This window comes from Melozone crissalis, unplaced genomic scaffold (assembly GCF_028551555.1).
Source record: "Melozone crissalis strain CALT ecotype California unplaced genomic scaffold, PUWL_Pcris_2 ptg000056l_1, whole genome shotgun sequence".
NCBI classification, from domain to species: Eukaryota; Metazoa; Chordata; class Aves; order Passeriformes; family Passerellidae; genus Melozone; species Melozone crissalis.
This window is the reverse complement of record NW_026535834.1, coordinates 9,290,487-9,311,267: the sequence shown is the minus strand read 5'-3', so window position 1 is coordinate 9,311,267 and position 20,781 is coordinate 9,290,487. Positions and strand designations below refer to the sequence as shown.

General features: G+C 50.9%; 1 protein-coding gene across 4 annotated transcripts in view; it reads right to left on the bottom strand.

The window, feature by feature from the left end:
• Positions 1–20,781, bottom strand: part of NIN (ninein) — a 72,721-nt gene that overhangs the window by 39,021 nt on the left and 12,919 nt on the right. For all 4 annotated transcript variants that reach the window (XM_054286865.1, XM_054286867.1, XM_054286868.1 and 1 more), the window contains exons 3-8: positions 19,342–19,423; positions 11,275–11,438; positions 5,261–5,300; positions 3,775–3,962; positions 2,619–2,765; positions 1,578–1,745 (exon numbers count right to left, since the gene is read on the bottom strand). In XM_054286865.1, coding sequence (XP_054142840.1) covers positions 1,578–1,745; positions 2,619–2,765; positions 3,775–3,962; positions 5,261–5,300; positions 11,275–11,438; positions 19,342–19,423 — 789 coding nt within the window. The remainder of the gene's footprint in view (positions 1–1,577; positions 1,746–2,618; positions 2,766–3,774; positions 3,963–5,260; positions 5,301–11,274; positions 11,439–19,341; positions 19,424–20,781) is intronic.

Here is a 20,781-nt window from a genome sequence, read left to right as displayed (position 1 = left end):
GCCCAGGACTGATGAATTGCACTAATTCCCTGCAGGATCTGAGGAGACTGGACTCTGCTGCTGTGAGGAGGTGGCTGGGCATGCTCGTGGCAATCAAAACCAGTTCTTGCAACAGAGGCAACACAGAGGCAGCCCTGCAGGGGAGTTTGATGCTGAGGATCCCACCTCTCAGAAAGCAAGTTATCATCAGCAGCTGCTTGGGATTTTGTAAAACCCCAGAATGGTTTGGCTGGAAGGGACATTAAAGGTCATCCAGTCCCCTGCCATGGGCAGGGACACCTTCCACCATGCCAGGCTGCTCCAAGCCTTGAGGAAAGGCCTTTTCTTTCCTTGGAAGTGTTCAAAACCCATGTGGATGTGGGACTTGGGGATGAGGTTCAGTGTTGAACAAGGGCTGAGCTGACAGCTGGACTTTTCCAACCTAAACCCTGCAGGAGCACAAAGAAGGCACTTGTGGTGGGGCTGAAACACTGCAGACACTGGAGAAACCACCCCAGTGACACCAGCACAAAGCAATTTTACAGGGGAAAGCAACAAAGTGAAGGTGGACACCCAGGTGTGGACAAGGTGGACACCCAGACCCGGGCAAGGTGGACCCACCTTCTCAACCAGTGCAAGGTGATGAGGGGGTTTTAAATCCTGAGCCATGGCAGGGGTTATTCCAGCCTGGCTGTTCTCCACCCACATGGATATTTAAAAGCCAGGAGAATCACCCTCATCACTGCTGGAATCCAGTGATGGTCACATGAAATGATCTTCTGCCACCCACAGCTTCTAATAGATGGACAAAGATGGATTTATTCAGGTATCTGATTTCATCCCCATCACCTTTTTATTCTCCCTAATGGAACACTGAGGACTGGGCAGGGTTTCAAGTGCTGTCCTCCACCTCAGCACAAGCAATATTTCAGGTCACCCCAGTGCTCAGAGGTTTGCAGGTGCAGCTATTCAGTGAGGAAAAGGAATTAAATTGCTTCCTAACAAATGCAGGTGACCTCTTCAAGCTATGCTGGAAATCACAGTGTATTTTTAGCATTAAAAATGATAAAATGGGATGCACCATCAAGGAAATGATTGGAAATTTCCCAGACCTCTTATTACTAGCACTGGGAATTTTTATAGGATCATAGAATGGTTTGGGTTGGAATAGATCCTAAAGATCATCCAGTTCCGTCCCCTGCCACGGGCAGGGACATCTTCCACTATTTTTATAATTAAAAATGATAAAATGGGATGCACCATAAAGGAAATGATTGGGAACTTCCCAGAACTCTCGTTACTAGCACTGGGAATTTTTATAGGATCATAGAATGGTTTGGGTTGGAACAGATCTTAAAGATCATCCAGTTGCACCCCTTGCCATGGGCAGGGACACCTTCCACTATTCCAGGCTGCTCCAAGCCCTGTCCAACTTGGCCTTGAACACTTCCAGGGATGGAAAAAGCACAACTTCTCCGTGGGAAGTTTTAAAAGGGGAAAAAACCAGAGACTTTGGAAAGGAAAAAAATAACTCGGCATCCAACACACGGATTAAAAAATACACATAAAACCAGGGGTGAGATGCAGCTGGGGGTTACCTTCAGGATCTCCTGGCTGTTCTCGATGCCCTCCTGGTGCCAGCAGTCCAGGACCTCCTCCACACAGCCATAGCCCATGCCATCATCCAGGCTGGAGAAGAGGGAGAAGCCGATGGTGCTGGGCATGGCCGAGGGGGTGGTCGTGCGCCGGCCGCTCTCATCGAAGGACTGCAGAGAGGATGAGGATGTGACAGGGCAAAGGCAGTGCCCACAGGGCTTTACCAATGGAATTTCCCTAGCACTGCTCCAGAGATTAAGGATTAAGCTCTGTTTTTCCTCACTGCCAAGCAAAACCCGGCGGGAGCGTCGCTGCTGACCTCAAGCAGGCACTCGGGATTTAAATTAAATCCCAGGAGGAGCAGTGTTCCAGAGCTGCCCTCACTGCTCCAGAAGGGTTTGCCACTGTTCATTTTGGGTTTGGAATGCCACTTTCCCTAAAACAGCTGCAGGGAGCACTTGTAGAGAGGTTTGGGTAGAACCCTCAGCCTCCAGGCAAAGACAGGGAGCAGACTTCAAACTCTCAGGAAAAATGCAAAAATGGGAGTAGAGATGTGGGAGCTGCATGTCCCCAGCCTGTCCCAGGCAGTGCTTCCCCCTGCACCCAGTTTATACTGGATGTCCCATCCTGGAGGTGCTCCAGGCCAGGCTGGATGGACTTTGGAGCACCCTGGGACAGTGGAAGGGGTTGGAATGAGCCTTAAGGCTCCTTCCAACACAAACCACCCTGGAACTCTACAAGGCTCCACCACTGCGCTCCACAGGTTGCCAGAGCCCTCTCCAAGCCTTAAAACTTCAAAGGGGAGCCATGTCCCCTTTCCCATGAGGGTGTTCTGTGTTTTATCTCCCCAAAAGAGTTTTTTCTGAGCAAGAATTTGAAATCTGCCTTTGGAGCAGGGCAGGCAGCAGCTCACTGCCACCAGCTCCTGCCTCACAGCTGCCCCTGCAGGGACAAACACCAAGGAAGAGGAGACAGGCCGGGTGGGAACTGTTCAGGAGTCCTCCTGCTCATTTTACCCCAGGATTCTCCTCTCACTTTCTCACCTGCATGGAGAGGTGGCGTTTCAGCTGCCGGTACGGAGTGGATGCTGAGGGGGTGAGAGATTTCCCATTTCTGAACAGGCCATAAAAGAAATCCTCTATGCTCATGGTCCCATCTTGCTCCAGGTTATGGAGCACCTCCTCAAGCACCTGCAAGGAGACAGAAATCATGTAAAAGGCCAAAAAAATGTGGCAAACATTCTATTCCCAAGGCTCCAAAAAGAGCAAAGCCAGAATTATCTGCTACATCAGCCTAACACTCATTTCCATATTCTCCATGTGGAAAATTGCAGGCACACATACACCATGAGAAAAAGCTCCTGGTCATCTTGGAGCTGCTGTTTAATGAGGCAGCAAGAAAAAACAACCTCATTTCCTTCTGCTCCTGAGCCAGTGTGACCTCAGGAATTCAGCTTGAGGTACTGAGATGCCAAACCCTGAGCAGCTGGAAGTGACCAGGCCAAAAAAAAAAACCCTAAGACACTGCAAGGTTATCATAAATCTGTTTGATGCTTCAGGGCATGCTGCCTTCTCAAAAGTAGGACTGGAGATGTTCAGATTAGCCCCTCACTATTTCTTTGTCTACAGTTTATCTTTTCCATTCTCTGCTTTAATACCCTGAAAACACTTCATTGTGGATGCAGCAAAGGAATACCTGCTCAGGAACATGTTTTGTGGAGGAAATTAATACAAGCCATGTTATCTTAAGATGCAAAGAATCTGAGTTTTTTAATAAAACTAAATCCTAAGTTGACAACAGACATTTCTTGTTAAAAATTTCATTTTCTCGTGGGCTCGTGCTGCAGGACAGAAACACCCACAGGCCTTCCCAAAGTCAAAAACAACCACCTATGAATATTTAACCCATATTTGCCGTCTAGCTAGAAAATTCCTAGGATTAAGGAGACACGTTTGGAATCCAAGCCGTGCTTGTTAAATCCCAGATCCCCCTGTGACTGCGTGAGGAGCACGCACGCCACGGCTCAGCCTGGCAGCTGCCTTCTCCTGATGGTTTGGGACCAAAATCCTCCCTGAGAACCAGCAGCTGGAGCTGGAAACCCCTTCCCAAGCAGCCAGCTGTGCTTGTGGAGGATGCCAGGAGGGATTTTGGGGCTCACACCAAAGGCCAGGCTGTGCTGGGATGGCATGGGTCGCTCACCTCGCCGGCCGCCGCCTGCAGCCCGTGCTGCTCACAGATGGACACCAGCTTCTTCCTGTTCAGGTGCCCATCCCTGGTGATGCCCAGGTGCTCACAGACCTCCTGGAGCTTCTCCTCGATCCAGTCTGGGCTCGGGGAGGCCCCAGGGGAGGCGTTGAGGTCGTCTGGGTTCCAGAAGCGCAGCTGCCCTGGAATGGGGGAGGAGATGGATCTGCAGTGAGGAGCAGAACATCTGGGGTCTGCACCCCACAGGGAACCTGCTGCTGCTGCAGTGGGCACAGCTCCTCCTGCCCCTGCAGACCACAAGGGATCACTTGTCTGGGTTCAGAGCCCACTCTGGGGGTTAGGATGTGGATTGTGGGCCCAGCAGTGCCAGACTCTGCTCAGCTTTCACTCACTTGTGCCACCAGGGGAAGGAGCCTCCACAGAACCACGGAATTGCTGGGGCTGGAAAAACCTCCAAGGCCATGGAGTCCAACAGTTCCTCAGCACAGCCAAGGCCACCACGTCCCCAAGTGCCACATCCACAGAGCTTTTCATCCCTCCCAGAGCCTGGCCAGGCACTGGGAGCCTTCCCACAGATGGGGCTGTGGCCAGGAGGATCTTTGGGAATGTGGATGAGTCTGACGGCCAATGTGGCCAGGGAAGGGCAGCAGAGCTTCCTCAGCTGCTGGCATGGATGGGAAAGGCACCCCCCTCCCTACCCTGGGCTGTTACGGGATCGAGGGAGCTGCCAGGCCACCTCATGGGGGTGGAAAAGGAGCTTCAGGAGAAAAAAATTGGGTTTCTTTGGATGGGGAAGGGGTTAGAGAGCAGCTGAAATGTGGAAGAGGTGCCGATGTAATCAAAAGGAAGTAGATGCATCCCTCTGTGCCTCCAACAGCTCCATGTCCTTACTGCCACCCTCCTGATGAAGATGGTAGAACACGTTTTTGATGAAGATGGTAGAACACTTTGATGGAGATGGTAGAGCACAGGCACAGGTTGCCCAGAGAAATTTCCCATCCCTGGAAGTGTCCCAGGCCAGGTTGGACAGGGCTTGGAGCACCCTGGGACAGTGGAAGGTGTCCCTGCCATGGCAGGGGTGGGACTAGGTGGGTTTTAAGCTCCCTCCCAAACCACTCCAGGAATTTACAATTCTGTGACAATTAAGGAACTTTTAATGACTGGTCCCTGCTGACATCTAGTGCCCACCAGGCTCCACTACAGCCAGAGCCCCCTGGGGCAGGATGGGGAGCAGGACAGGGGTCAGGGGGACCAGGAACACCCACAGCGGGATGGAGAGGGCAGGGGGGTACAGCACAAGATGTGCCCTGCCTTAACATTCATCCCCAGCTTGGGGGATGCCCCAGCTGCACCTCCCCGAGCTCTGCAGCAGCCAGGCTGGGTGCTCCCCACACCCAGAGCCCCTCTGACCCCTCCTCAAAGCTGAAATGAGAACAAACAATGAGAACAGGCAGAGCCAGGAGCTGCTCTCTGCTCTTACCCTCGGCCTCGTACTCCTCGCTGCCTCGCGTCTTCCAGTGCTGGGGAGAAAACAAAAAAGGCTCCTGAGTTATTGATTGATTGATTGATTGCAAGGCATGCCCTGAATGAATGGGACTCTGGGATCAGCAGCCAAGGAGCTGCAGGGCTCCAGCAGGGCTGCCAGGCTTTCACCTCCCTGCAGGCTGGGCTGGGCATCCAGGGCTCTTGGATCCTGCCCTGCTGTGGCACCTGCAGCTCTGTGATGGTGGGAGAGCCCAGAGGTGCCCAAAGCCCCACAGTGACCCAGCAGAGGGGACAGAGCAGGGCCGGGCAGGTTGCTGGAAAGGGAGAGGGCAAACCATGCTGCTTTCCTTTGAGGATTGATGGTTGAGGGCATGGGGATGATCATAGAGCTGAGTTATCCTTTCCTCCAGCACTTTATTCTGTGCACACTCAGCCAAGCCAAATTCAAACCTCCTGCACTGAGTGCAGCTCTATCAGGAGAGAGCTGTGCTGGCAACAAGAGCTTAACAGAGGGAAAATAAAACCACTCTCTGGTGGTCTTAAACCATCCAGCTCCCTCTGGCAACATCCCACAAGCCCAGGCAGCACCAGGAGCAAAAGCACAGCATTGAAGGTGATTTCCTCATGTACTACACGTTGTCTCATCCCTGGCACCCCTGCAGCAGCCCAGAGTATTTATATTTACTCCCACCACATGAACTTTGCTCTGGCAGTGGCAGATGTTGCTCCTGCAGTGGGACAAGTGGATCCTTCTGCCCGCACGTGACTGATGGATTTGGAGTCAAAGTCACCCAGGACATAAAGAGGCTCTAAATCACCACAGAAAAGTTCAATAGCTCTCATTCAGATTACAGCTAAAAGCCATTAATCTACAACGTTGCCATGGAAACTGAATTAAGGCCCTGGACTTTTTTTAGCTCTGCTGCTGTTCCTGTTTCAGCTGCAGGACCAGGCAAGGGCCCTTCCCTGCCACGAGGGACAAAATGCAGGAGCTGAGGCAACAGGTGCCATTAAATCCCAGCCCTGGAATTCTGCACAAAGAGAATGGCAGAACAGAATCTGGTACAGATTGCACAGAGCAGCTGTGGCTGCCCCTGGATCCCTGGAAATATCCAAGGAAAGGCTGGATGGGGCTTGGAGCAGCCTGGGACAGTGGAAAGTGTCCCTGCCATGGCAGGGGGTGGGACTGGATGGGCTTTAACCATTTTGGGATTCTATGAAATTGCCATCTGAAAATGCAGAAAACTTTGCACAGTGAGAGTGTCAGCTTAGGTGCCAGAGAAATCACCCTGCAGCCACCCATCCTCCTCCTCCTTGGGGACAGCTGGGACACTGAGGGGAAGCTGGCAGTGATGCTCAGGAGGCAGATCCTCTGTGTGCCAGCCTTTGTGCATAAGCAGCACGCACACTTTATATAGAATCAGATTAACTGAGCACCAGAGCCCCTCACTTCAAGCACTTTCAGCAAAACCACACCAGCTGCTGCAAGTGTCCAAGGCCAGGCTGGACAGGGCTTGGAGCAGCCTGGGATGGTGGAAGGTGTCCCTGCCATGGCAGGGGTGGGATGGGATGGGATTTAAACTCCCCTTCCAACCCAAACCATCCTGGCATTCTACAAAACCAGAATAACTCCATCACCACCACCAACCCCAAGGGGCTGAACAAAGCCAGGGGGGTTTTTGGGCTGGGGCGCTCGTGTGACCTCCCCTCCCTCCCTCTGTCCCTTTGTGTGCTCGGGGTCAGCCACCGCCGGGAGGGCACAAAGAGGGGCCGGGCTGGGTGGGACGTGCCCATGTCGGGCTGCCATTGTCCCCCAGCCCCAGCAGGGCCCCAGCTGGCCCGGGTCAGAGCAGGGGGTGCCAGCAAAGCCTGGTCCCCGGGGAGGCGCGTGCGGGGAGCAGATGGCTCCGAGTGCATCTGCGGCCTGGGCCGTGGGCCCTGCCCACAATGAGGCAGCAGCCACCTCTGTGTCCCCCCTGCCATCTGCTCCAGCCGGCCAGACCTTTGTTCTCCCGCGGAATATAGTGCTAATTAACATGGCGATCAGCAGCACATGCCGCGAGGTGAGCCCCGGCCCCGGTGCCGCTGATGGGGTTTGTTCTTCCCACATCCACACTGCAGCTCCCTGGGATGAGCAGAGACCCCCAAAAAAGATCTTAAATCCCCAAACCTCGCTTTGCCAGGTGCCCTCAGCTCCAAGCACCAGCAATGCACTTTTTCTGGGAGCAGGCATTATCTTAATCACAAATCCTGTGTTTCCAGTGCTGATGGGGTTTGTTCTTCCCAGATTCACACTGCAGCTCCCTGGGATGAGCAGAGACCCTCAAAAAAGATCTTAAATCCCCAAACCTCGCTTTGCCAGGTGTCCTCAGCTCCAAGCACCAGCAATGCACTTTTTCTGGGAGCAGGCACTATCCTGAGCTGTTAATCACAAATCCTGGCTTTCCAGTACTGATGGATTTTGCTTTTCCCAAATCCCAGATCTACACTGCAGCTCCCTGGGCTGAGCAGCCTGAGTAGAGACCCCCAAAAAAAGCTCTCAAATCCCCACATCTTGCTTTGCCAGTTACCTCCAGCTCCAAAGCACCAGTCACACCAGTAATGCACTTTTTCTGGGAGTGGGCACTATCCTGAGCTGTTAATCACAAATCCTGGCTTCCAGGGCTGATGGGTTTTGTTCTTCCCAGATCCACACTGCAGGTCCCTGGGATGAGCAGAGACCCCAAAAAAACCTCTCAAATCCTTGGCTTTGCCAGGTACCTTCAGTTCCAAGCACCAGTCACACCAGTCATGCACTTTTTCTGGAAGTGGGCACTATCTTAATCACAAATCCTGTTTTTCCAGTGCTGATGGATTTTGTTCTTTCCAGATCCACACTGCAGCTCCCTGGGCTGAGCAGCTTGAACCGAAACCCCCAAAAAAGCTCTCAAATCCCTCACTTTACCAGGTGCCTTCAGCTCCAAGCACCAGTCACACCAGTCAGGCACTTTTTCTGGGAGCAGGCACTATCCTGAGCTGTTAATCAAAAATCCTATTTTTCCAGGACAGTCCCATTTTGGGAATCTCACCTCAAGGACCCAAAAGCAGGAGTTTCAACCCTCCCAAGGAGCCAGGCCATGCTGGAAACGATTCACAAACAGAGCATGGGAGCAGGTGGCACTGAAGGGACAGAACTGGGATGCGCCAGCAGATTGTAAAACCTCAAAGCTTGGAGCAACCTGGACTGGTGGAAACTGCCCCTGCCTAGGGTAGAAGGTTGGAATGAGATGGGTCCTTTCCAACTCAAATCACTCAAATTCCATAAATCTGCAAGTAGGAGGGACCTCTCCCAGAGCAGAGCAGCAGCTGGGGAAGGGGAGGGATGGATGCTCCCCAGGGAGGATTGGAACTCAGCACAGCCACCATCCATGGGGACAAGCTCCTGCAGGTCACAGAGACCCTCAGGAACCCACCACGGCAGGGTTAGTGCCAAATCCACACCCAGCTGCTCATCACCTGATCCAGCAGCACCTGAAAAGCCCCAGGGATGGAGGTGGAGCCTCTCCCTGGGCAGCTGCTCCCAGAGCTGCCTTCCTTCCAGCCTTTCCCAGAGCTGCCTTCCAGCCTTTCCCTCGTGTTTACCAGGGAGGGAGGGAGGGAAACCTCTCAGACACAGCCTGAGCCCTTTTAATTGGCACTGCCTGGGAGCAAGCACCAATTAAGCCATCCTGCCCCAGTTCTCAGGCTGGGGCTGTGTTTGCACACACAGCACAGAGAACTGGGCAAGGGCTGATCCCTGGCCAGATCCCAGGGAATCAGGAGGCTCCAACACCCACTGGGACCCCTCAGCACCTTCCTGCAAGTCATTCCCATGCACACCAAGAGGATCTGCTGATAAAGCAGGGGTTTCACAAGTTTATCCTGATTTTTGCTCCACTTGCAGAGGAATTAAGCATCCCGGCAGCCCAAAAGGTGCAACAAGCATTGCCAGCAGGAGGCTGATCCAGCCCCCAGCCACGGCGTGGTTACACCAGCTGGGTTAATTAACTGACCTTGTTAATGGGCTGCCCTTTACACCTCTGTGACAGCTAAAACCAAGGGGTGAGGTTGGAGCAGCCTCTTCCAGCAAGGACATCATTCCCTGGGGAGTGTGGGTGGATTGACACCAATTCCAAGGTCAGGGCAGCCCATGTGGCCAAATCCAGAGATGGATGAGCATCCCTGTGGTGCTGAGCAAAGGCCACCAGCAGCAGGAAAAACCTTTCTTTGAGGTGCTGGTTTGGGGTTTTTTAATCATTTTTAAGCTCAGCTGCATAGGAATAACTCTGAAACTATGGGAATTGGAAATCCCTTCCCTGCTTTCTCACACAGGGCTGGATGCCCCCCTACAACAGAGCTCCAAGTGAGGCCACGAGACAGAGGAGGGAGAAAGCAGCAGTGCTTCTGCTTCCCAGTGGAAAAACTCCCAGCACATCTCCTGAATCAACAATGCCTGGCACAGCAGGGCAGGCTGGCAGCAGCCCAGCTCCAGGGCAGGGCTCTGACACACAGCACCAGCCCCAGCCACTCTGCTCCTCTGCCTCTCCTGCCTGGGGAAGCAGGAGGAGATTCACTGGCACAAAGAGAGCCACAGAGCTGGAGCACAAACCCAGGAATGGGGATTTTTTGGAGCAATTAGATGCCACTGTCCCAAAGCAGCTGCCCCTTCTCCCCATCCCTCCTGCTGGAGCCACGGGCAGCTTTTGGCAGCTGCACTGATGGATGTGGACGTGCTCAGGCTGCTCCCAGCCCACACCTCGTTAGCCACGGGGGCAGCAGCTCAGCCCTTGCTTAATTGCTGGCCCACACTCCAGCCAGGAGCACTGGCCCAGCTCCTTCCCACTTCCCATGGCCAAGAGAGCAAGGCAGCCACGCCTGGCATGGCTCATCCTAGGGACAGCAAGGAGAGAGGCCAGGAAAGGCACTGGGACATCCCAAACCCCTCTGGATGAGGGCAGGAAAGGCACTGGGACATCCAAACCCTTCTGGACGAGGGCAACAGCGATGCCCAGAGGTGACAAGGCCACATCAACACCAATCCTAGGAGAACAGCCAACGCCTTGACTGGGAAGGCTCCAAGCACATCCCAACCCCACTGGATATGAGCAGCAGCTCATAGGCATTGGGATATCCCAAACCCCTTTAGATGAGGGCACCAGTGATGCCCAGAGGTGACAATGCCACCCTAACATCCACCCTAGTGCCAGTAAAGGCATTGGGACATCCCAAACCCCTCTGGATGAGGGCAGTAGCCATGCCCAGAGGTGACAAGGCCACCCCAACACCCATCCTAGTAGAGCAGTCAATGCCTCCAATGGGAAGGCTCCAATCACATCCCAACACCCTCTGGATGAGGGTAGCAGCCATGCCCAGAGGTGACAAGGCCACCCCAAGACCCATCCTAGGAACAGAAAAGGCATTGGGACATCCCAACCCCCTTTGCATGAGGGCAGCAGCCACATCCTCAGGTGACAAGGCCATCCCAACACCAATTCTGGGGACAGGCAAGGAGAGTGACCAGGAAAGGCACTGGGACATCCCAAACCCCTTTAGATGAGGGCAGCAGCCACGTCCAGAGCTAACAAGGCCTCCCCAACATGACGTCCAGAGGCGACAAGGCCACCCCAAACACCGATCCTAGGAAAGCAGCCAATGCCTCCACTGGGAAGGCCCCAAACGCATCCCAGCCGCTCTGGATGAGGGCAGCAGCCATGCCCAGAGGTGACAAGGCCACCTCAACGCCCATCCTAGGGACAGGCAAGGAGAGAGGCCAATGCCTTCACTGGGAAGGCCCCAAGCACATCCCAAACCCCTTTGGATGAGGGCAGCAGCGATGCCCAGAGGTGACAAGGCCACCCAACACAAATCCCAGGAGAGCAGTCAATGCCTTCACTGGGAAGGCCCCAATCACATCCCAACCCCCTTTGGATGAGGGCAGCAGTGATGCCCAGAGGTGACAGGGCCCCCCAGCACCCTCCCCTCCCTGCTGACCTCCTGGCTGGCAGCAATGTGGGCAGGATGTGGCTCCTCGCTCAGCGGCTCGATGACTGTCACCTCGGCAAAGTCCTCCACAGACTCGGGGAACTCCGGCAGCGAGCGGCGCCCGTAGCGTTTGCCGCCCTTGATGTACTTGGGCTGTGCTTCTGGGGAGCAATCTGGGGAATCCAAGCACAGAACACAGCAGGAATGGCATTGCTGAGCTCTCTCAGGGCTGGTGTGTTCCTCCAGCAGGATTTTGAGCGCCCAGTTGCCGCCACCATTCCTGGTGGGCAATGGCACCAAGGGCAGCTTCACTCCTGGATCATCCCCACCCTCTGTGATTGTGTTTGCAGGGTCTGAGGATGAGGGAAGAGATGAGGATCTGCCTTCATGTTTCAGAAGGCTGATTTATTATTTTATGATATATATTATATTAAAACTATACTAAAAGAATAGAAGAAAGGATTTCATCAGAAGGCTGGCTAAGCTAAGAACAGAACAGGAAGGAATGATAACAAAGGTTTGTGGCTTGGCTGTCAGAGCCAGCTGACTGTGATTGGCCATTAATTAAAAACAACCACATGAGACCAACCACAGATGCACCTGTTGCACTCCACAGCAGCAGATAACCATTGCTTACATTTTGTTTCTGAGGCCTCTCAGCTTCTCAAGAGGAAAAATCCTAAGGAAAGGATTTTTCATAAAAGATGTCTGTGACACCCCTCACCCTGGCATTGGGTCTGATGGTTGGAATTGGTGCTGCTCCCTGCCAAAAAAGCCATCACAAAGTGCAATCTTCCTCTTCCTCACCCCTCCCCATTTCCCAGATCAAGTTAACAGGATGGGGAGGGAAAATCTCCACAACCTTGCCAGGAGCCTGGGATGGAAAGTCCATTAGGCCTCTGCTCCTTGCACTCATCTCCATTAGCAGCACCAGGCAGGTTTAATTAGGGACTGAGTTGCACTGAGGCAGCTCAAGTCTCCAGATCCTGCAGACACCTGGGCGGCTGCTGCTCTCTGTGGGTTTGAATTTCAGCTCCATTAAAAATGCCCAAACAAGCAGGAGAGCGGAAAAAAATTGGGCAAGTTTGGAGTCTCTGGGGGCCCCGACAGAAGCAGCTGATGTGAGAGACAGTGGGGCAGGTCCCAGCCTGTGCTGAGCAGCCAAAGCCAACTGCAAGATCTAAATAACCCTTTGGAGTCATCCTCTAATTACAGGGGCTCCACATTCCCCAGCTCCAGCTTCCCCCAGCAGCTCCTGCCTTTGGGGACTGAATTATCCGGGAGCACTGGCAGGCAAGGATCAAAACAGAAAATAAATAAGCACGTTTTGGGCTGTTTTCAGTGAGAATCTGGAGCAGGGGGCAAATTAAACCAAGGACCAAATTAACCAGGGATTCAATTAGGGGAAGGCTCGGTGCCACGCTTTGTTTCAGTGTTTGCTAACCTGACTGCTGAAACCCCCCCAGGACTCCATCATCTTTTATTTTCTGCCTCTCACAGTGGCAAGAGCAGCAGCTTTTGAAAATTTTATTTGTAGAGGGCTGTGATATAAAATAAATGCAAGAGTGCAATACTAATAAGGCACAGGGAAGCTGTTCCAGCACTGACAAAGGATGCAGGGAAAGCAGCAGGTCTCCAAACCCCCTCACCCAAATGCCTCCTCGGATAATATTCCTTTAGATATGGAAGAAAAGGCTTCAAGCTTGTTAGAGGGGAGCAAAAAAAAATAATATTCCACAACTTAGCTATGCAATGAATTATAAAATACACAGGCTGAGGAGCGCTTTGATTCCTGCAGCCCCACACTCCATCCAGCCTCGGCGCAGCTCTAGGGAACAAACCCCGTGCCTGTGTTTGAACAAGGCCATTCTAACAAGATTTGCTGCAGCTGGGACTCAGCACATGAAAGTTGGGCTGATGGAGTGCACCGATAGAAAAATCGGGAGGAGACAGGCTGATTAAGGGAGAGCCCCAGAACAAAAGCAAACCTTATCACTCCTATTAAAGCCCGCCCGGTGGTGAACAATCTCCATCCAGCAGCTCTCTCTGAAATGCTAATATTTGTGGCTACTCATTCACCCAGTTATTTCCTCCCTCCCCGCACAAGAGAGGGCTGGGGGCTTTGTTTTTCCTTCAGAAATCATTTTTATTATTCCTCAGACAGAGCTGCACCTCCATCTGTCTTCGGAGAGATGGAGGAGGGGGAAGAAGCTGGGATTTAGTGAAGCCACAGCTGAATTTCCTGCTGAATTTCCAAAGAATCCCGTTTCCATCCCTGCCACACTGAGAGTGTTTTACCAGCTGGAAATTCAGGGGTCTGTGGAAGGTGTTCCTGCTGTTCCAGGGGGTTGGAATGAGGTGGTTTTCAAAGTCCCTTCTGCTCTGTGGCTCTCAGGAGCACAAGTGTCACCACGCTGTGCCCCCTGTGAGCACAGCAAAGGGAACAACAGGAGCCTCTCCCCATGTTGTGCTTTAAGCATTTTTCAGGCTGATTTCTGTCTTCTCTCTGCTCTGAGCATCACAGAGCTTGTTTGCCTTTTGTAATTAAAGAACTGTGGAGCCCCAGAACATCCCTGGGAGGGAGAGGTGACCCTTCACAGCTTGAGGAGAGTTTGCTGCAGCTTCCAAACCAGCTGTGTCTGAGGAGATCCCAGCCCAGGCACCCTGAAATCCCAATTTCCACAGCCAGGGTGGTTTTGTTAACACTGGGTTCCAGCCCTTCCCCTACCACATCCTGCAGCACAAATCCCTCTCCTTTCCAGCCAGGTGGACACAGACACCTCCCACACCTGCAGCTCCCTCCAAGCCTCTCCATCTCCTGCTTCCCCACCAAACCCCTCAACAGAGCAGTGGTGCCCTTGATGTTCCCACCATTCCCGGTATTCAGGGAATGCTGGGCACACACAAAAGCAAAAAGGAGCCATCCACATTTCCTGAATGCTGGAAATTCACTGCTGAGCTGAACAGGCTCATTCCCAGAGAGGAATGAGAAGGAACTGAGCAGGAAGGGTTGGAGAAGCATTAAAGTTGGGAAAGAATCATTAAGGTGATCAAGTCCAACCTCAGAGCTGCTCAAGCCCCAGGTGCTTACACAGGAGATGTCAAAATCAAGCCTTTCACTGAAGGAGATGCCCATGGGACAGCCCTGTGGGCTGTTCATCCCCAAAAATGCCAAATATCCCCCAGAGCAGAGGGGGGGAATGCCCCCAGAGCAGAGGATGCTCTGCTGCCCACTCCTCCCACCAAGAGAAGGCTGAGATGCTGCTGCTCACACCCCCACTATTGTGTGCCTGACAAATTACTAAAAAAGGGGGAAAAGAGAGAAAAATAAAATAGGTTCAGCCCTCCCTGCTCCCTACAGCCCCTGGCAAAGCGTGGGCTTAGTAAAACCCACTCCAGAGCTGGTGTCTAATTAGACACTGGGGTCTGATCTGCCCCCCTGCACTGCCCCCAGGCTGAGAGAAGCAGCCTCTCACCTTCCTGCCACTGCCCAGAGGGTTTGTGGCCCTCCAAGCACCCCTGAAATGGAACAACCCCCCCTAATTCTGCATTTCACTCCCTGATTTAAGCACCACAGACAGGAGCCATCAATTCCCAGTCTCACTCCCCCCATCCATCCCACTGAAATGTCTCCGTGGCTGGAGATTTACACTTGATTTTCTGCCTTTCTGCACCAGATAAGTCATTTCAAAATCCTGCTCTGCCCTCAGATGGGGAGGGAGCTTCCCTGGGCCCAGCATCAAAGCCCTGCAGCTCAGACAAAAGGGGGTTTAGAGCAGGAGCCCCCTCATCCCACAATCCCAGCCTTCAGAGGGGAAATTAATTTCTCTGCTGCTTAAGATTTGGAAGGGAGGGATGCTCCAAGTGCTGGGCAAAGCAGCCAGGATCTGCTAAATCCTAATCCCCTGAGGCTCCAGGTATGTCTGAACCCCCCCAAGCCCTATTTCACCATCCAGCCTCAGCACTGGAGGGAGAGAGGAGTGGTGGCAGGGTCACCACAACCCAAAACCAACGGGTTTTGACCCAAAAATACTCAGTGGCATCAGGCAGCCCTGCCTGGGCTGTGACACTGGTTTTACCCCACCTGAACAACCTTTCCCCCATGGATGGGGCCCTTCCAAAGGGATCATCCCCACCAGCCCCTTTTTTAGAGGGCACTTCTGCTGTGTCCAGAAAGAGAAGGAAAAAAACAGGAAAGGAAAAACCCCCAAACCCTCGTGACTGTGGGGAGGATGGCGTCAAAGTGCTCTTTAATTTCTCCTGGGTGTTCCTGTAATCCTGCACTCCACCCCATAATCCCTCCCTAGCCCAGCTTCCATGCACTTTTTATTTGCTATAATGGGGAGGAAAAAAAAAGCCTGATTTTTTTTTCCTTCTCTAATCACCCACACAACTGATTTTTTTTCCCTTTTTTCACTCTTAAATCTATTTTATTGTCCCCTCACTGCTGCAGTGACCCGTGGACAAAGAGCAGCAGCACCCAGCCCTGTCCCACGGGAATGCGGAGTGGGACAGGGCAGGGTGATATGTTATAAATAGTGGTTATTTTAAACCACATTCAAGCTTTTTTCCTGCTTTTCCTGGCACTCCCCACCCCTGTTCCCAGCAGAGGTGGCTTTGCCCAGCTGATGCTCGGGTTCACAGCTGGGTCTGTGTCCCCACAGTGTCACCCTCGAGGGGACAGAGCTGATCACAGCAGCTCTGGAGCTCTGCCTGCAGCACCATCCTCCCTGCCACTCTTGCCTTTGCAAAGGGAATTCAAGCCAAAAAAATAATCTATATAAATACATATCAGCTGCTCTCTGCAAGCCTGAGCGCTTCCTCCCGAAATGAGGAACCCCCAGTGGCTGCTTCTGCAGGAACTGCAGCACTTCTGGTTCCCTGTCCCCAGCCCCTGTGACCCCAGAGCCTGGCCCAGAATCAGTTTGGGTGGAAAGCACCTTGAAAATCATCTCCTGCCATGGCAGGGACACCTTCCACCATCCCAGGCTGCTCCAAGCCCATCCAGCCTGGCCTTGGGCACTGCCAGGGATCCAGGGGCTGCTCTGGGCACCCTGCCCACCCTCACAGGGAGGAATTAATTCCCAATATCCCATCCATCCCTGCCTTCTGGCACTTCAAAGCCATTTCCCCTTGTCCTGTCACTCCATAATCCCTTTCCCTGTTTCTTTTGGGCTCCCTTCAGGCACTGGAAAGGGCTGCAGGGTGTCCCCATATCTTCTTTTCTCCAGCCTCAAATCTCTGAGCAGCAGAGGGCCTGCATCCCTGTCCTTCCTGCCACCCTCCTGAGCTGACAGCATCCATGGGGACAAGGACATGCCCATGGGGACAGGGACATGCCACCCCCCTGTCTGTGTCCCAGACTGTCTGAGGCTGCACAAAACCCCCAGTGCTCCCCATCACCCAAATCCCTGGAGAAAACCCCCACAGCCCCTTCCTTCCCAGATGCTGCAAACAGCCTTAAAAATCTCTGCTTCTCCCTCCCTCCCCTCTCCTCCAATCCCCCCCAAATTAAATTTTCATTTAAATGATACGATTTAGAGCTCTTAACTCAATTTTCCCCCTAGCCTGGGGCAGGCCGGAGCACCAGCATTTCCACACTCCCTGACAGTTTGACACCAACAGCACAAAGCAGCTTGTTTCTCCAAATCTCCAGTTTGATCTAAATTAAAAGAAGCAAAGACTTTGGCATTAACCAACCTGTCAAAATGCATTAAAAATAAAATGCCTCCCAGGCCTGCCTGGCTCTGGCTCCCTACCTGCACCCCACACCCTTTGATTTCCTGCCACTCCAACCCCACTCTGACAAGAGCATCCCCAAGGAGGGCTCTCCAGCTCCACTGGTAATTTCCCCTGTGATAACCCCAAATTTAGCTGTTTCTGGGAGATTTATTTACATTTCAATCAAGCTGGAGCTTCTCAGCCATATGATACCCCAATAAATGCAGAATGCTGGATTAGTTCTGCCTCACTGGCGCTGATTCCTGCTCTGTGCCAGCTCCTTCCCAAGGGGCTGGCAGGGAATGCTCCCCCCTGAGCTGCACTTGCAAATTCCATTAAGCAATGCTGGGCACAGGAGCTGCCATCACCCCCTCTCACAGCATTAAAGAGCTTTGGAAATGGGAGGTGGAAAATAAAAATAATCCATCAATCACACCTTTCCAACCCTGTGGTTTTTGCAGCCTTATGGAAAGGGGAAAGTTGTAATTTTGCTGGCAGGCTTCTCTCTGCAGAGTGGGATGCTCCAGCTGAGATTGATGCTCCAGGAGAGGAAATCTGGAGAATTCTCTCTCCCCCTTTGCTAAGCTGTTTTCTCCTTGGGGGATTTGGCTCCCCTGCTGCTCCAAGGACAGGATTAGGGATTTCCATACAGGTGTGGCACCAGCTGGAGCTGCAGGGCTCAGCCCCAGCACGGCCCCACAGCTCCCAGGCCCTGCTGCAGCGGGGAAACAAAAACTGAAAGCTTTCCTGCCAAGGAAAGCTTGAAAATGCCCCATTTTTAAGGCACTGAACCTGAAACCTTTCCTGCCAAGGAAAGCCTAAAGATGCCCCATGTTCAAGGCACACAGAAACAAAGCAAGGAGAACACGGAGGGCTCACAGCAGAGCCCCTGGAAGTGTCCCTGGAGCAGCCTGGGATAGTAGAGATGTCCCTGGCCATGGCAGGAGGTGGAAGTGCTCTCTTCCCTCTCAAACCATCCTGGAATTCTCTGAAATTCAGCCCCAGTCTGGTTTCTCAGGGGCTCCATTTGGTCAGGAACACCCCTGGAGCAGCCTGAGTGTTTTTCCTGGGAGAAATTCAGAGAAGCTTCCTACACCTTGCTCATCTCAGACACAAGGAGACAGAATGGACTTAAAAATATAAAAAAAACCAGCCCCAGCTGGGAAAACCCCCAGCAGCAGCAGGAAATCAGCCTTTTGTCATCCCTGGGCAGCAGGATGGTGTGGGATGGAGGGAGCTGAGCCCCTGTCCCATCCTGAGCATCTGAAGTAGCTGCAGTTCCCTGCTCACAGCCAGCCTGGGCCTCTCTGGGCATTCAGACCATTCAGAAATATCCAATGGCTCTGAAAACACCTTTGTGCAAGGTTCCACAACAAACCTCAGCTCCCTTTTTGTAAAGAATCTATTTCTCACCCTTCATCAAAAGCAATAATAAAATAACATCTTTTTCAATAAAATAAATAAATAATAGATTAGAAAAATTAAAATATAAATAAATATATTAATAAGAACAAATTTATTATTAATACTATAAATATATATCTTTAAAATTAAAATAGAAATATATTAATATAATATACTAATAGAAATAACTATGCTTATTAATATAAAAATAAAATTAAGATATAAGTATATTATATAAACAAATATGTTTAGATAAATAATATATTTATATAACATTAAAATATATGTAAATATATTAATTTAATATAGTAATAGAAATAATCATATTTATTAATATATTAATATAGTTAAAATACAAATGACTATACTTATCAATAAATATATTAATATATACATATTAATAGAAATAATTTAAAATTAAAATCTAAATCTATTAATATAGTATAGTATAATATAATAGTATAATATAATCTATTAATATAATATAGTATAGTATAATAAGTAATAGAAATAACCATACTTATCATTAAATATATTAATATAATAATAAAATTAACATATAACTATATTAATATAAACAAATATATTAATATAAATAATATATTTATATAAAATTAAAATACAAATAAATATATTAATATAGTAATAGAAGTAACTATATTTATTAATCTAGTATAGTTAAAATAGAAATGACTATATTATTATAGGGAAATATATTAACATATACATACTAATAGAAATAATTTGTATAAATCTTATATTTAAAGCTCTCAATTACCTCATCTCTATAAAACCTAAAAAAAAACCCAACACTTTTTCTCCCAATATCAGCTTTTTCTGCATGGATGGCAGCACCTAAAAAGCACTTTGCCTTCTAAGTTCTTCTGTGAGAGCCACCCAGAGCTGCTTTGCCAATGAAAATGTACCAGTTCGGCTAATTTCAGTATTTACCTGATTCTTGGAAGTGCTCCTCATTTGACAGGGTTCTGGATAAGATGAGGATAAGTGCTTCTTTAAACTGATCAAAGTGGACCTGTAGGGGGGAAAAAACAAAAAAAAAAAAAAGAAAAGGAAGGAAATTGGCAATCAAGTGGTGCAGGGAGTTAAAAATGAGGCCAAAATATGAGGAAAAGAAAAAAAAAAGAAGGAAATTGGCAATAGGGTGGTGCAGGGAGTTAAACATGAGGCCAGAATGCAGCAGGAAGATGAGCAGCAGTGGGGATCACTCACCACCACCCCTGGGCAAGGGGCACAAAGGAGCCAAAGGGACAGCAAGGGACATGCAGGCATGTGGGAACAATGATTGCCACACAGGAGGGCCCAAAACCACAGATCTCAGGCGCTGGTTGGGTTTTTCTATCAAGCAGGAACCAAAAGCACATGAAAAGGAGCAGGGACATCTCCATCCCCTGAGGGCACCTGGCCAGGGTCAGTGGCTTCTGCAGCGAGGCCATGCCTGAGCAGGGATGGATATTCTGCTGTGGAAATGCTCCACTGCCCTAATTTAGCTCCAAAATCCACTCCCAATGAGGATGGCAGAAAAATCCCTCCCTTCCCAGGGCAGCTCTGGGAGGGCTGAACTTGGAACACCAAGCCTGGACTGAAGCTGGGAATAAAACAGAGATGATCCTGCCACTGAGGTTTTTTTTTTTTTTTCCTTCTGTATTTTTTCCATCTGTGCCTTCCTGGAAATGCTCCTGCCTGCCAGGCAGCCAGAGGCAGGAGGAGGCTGCAGCACCCTCCCAGCCTGCTGGGGAATGTCAGCAATTCCAGCCTGGGGGACAGCTGGACGAGCAATGTGACATGGGTCAGTGGCCAGGCAGAGCTGGCTGCTGCCCTTTCTCTTGCCTAAATAAATCCTAGAAGAATTTTTAGCATGGAACAAGAAGATTTTGTATTTAAAGAAACACAGAGAGGCTGATCTGGCTGGCAGGGCTGCACTCAGAGAGGGATTTTCATGCTGCACAAGCAGCAAAGTTGAAGTCTGAAGTTCTCCAGCTTGTTTTTGGGGGTCAAGAAAGCTCAGAAAAATACCAACAAGCCCCCTGGTCAGTCTCAGAGGTGAGCCATGGAGGTACAGGGGAGCTCAGGCAGTGCCAATCACCCCTGAGGCTTTAAACAGTTTTAAATGTTTTAAACACAATTAAAAAATATGTTCAGCACAGAAGCTCATCAGGAATGCCTCCATCTGAATACTAATCCATTCCCAGCCACTGGTGTTCTTCAAAAAGGCCAGTTTACAGAGAGAGGAGAATTTCCCCCATTAAAATAAAGAAAACTTGACATTTAGACCAAATGAGGATGAATAAAAGATGAGGGTGTTCAGATTACAGGTTCCCTCCCCATGGGATCCTCTCAGCAATGAATGGGCAGAGCCAATCCCTTGGATGG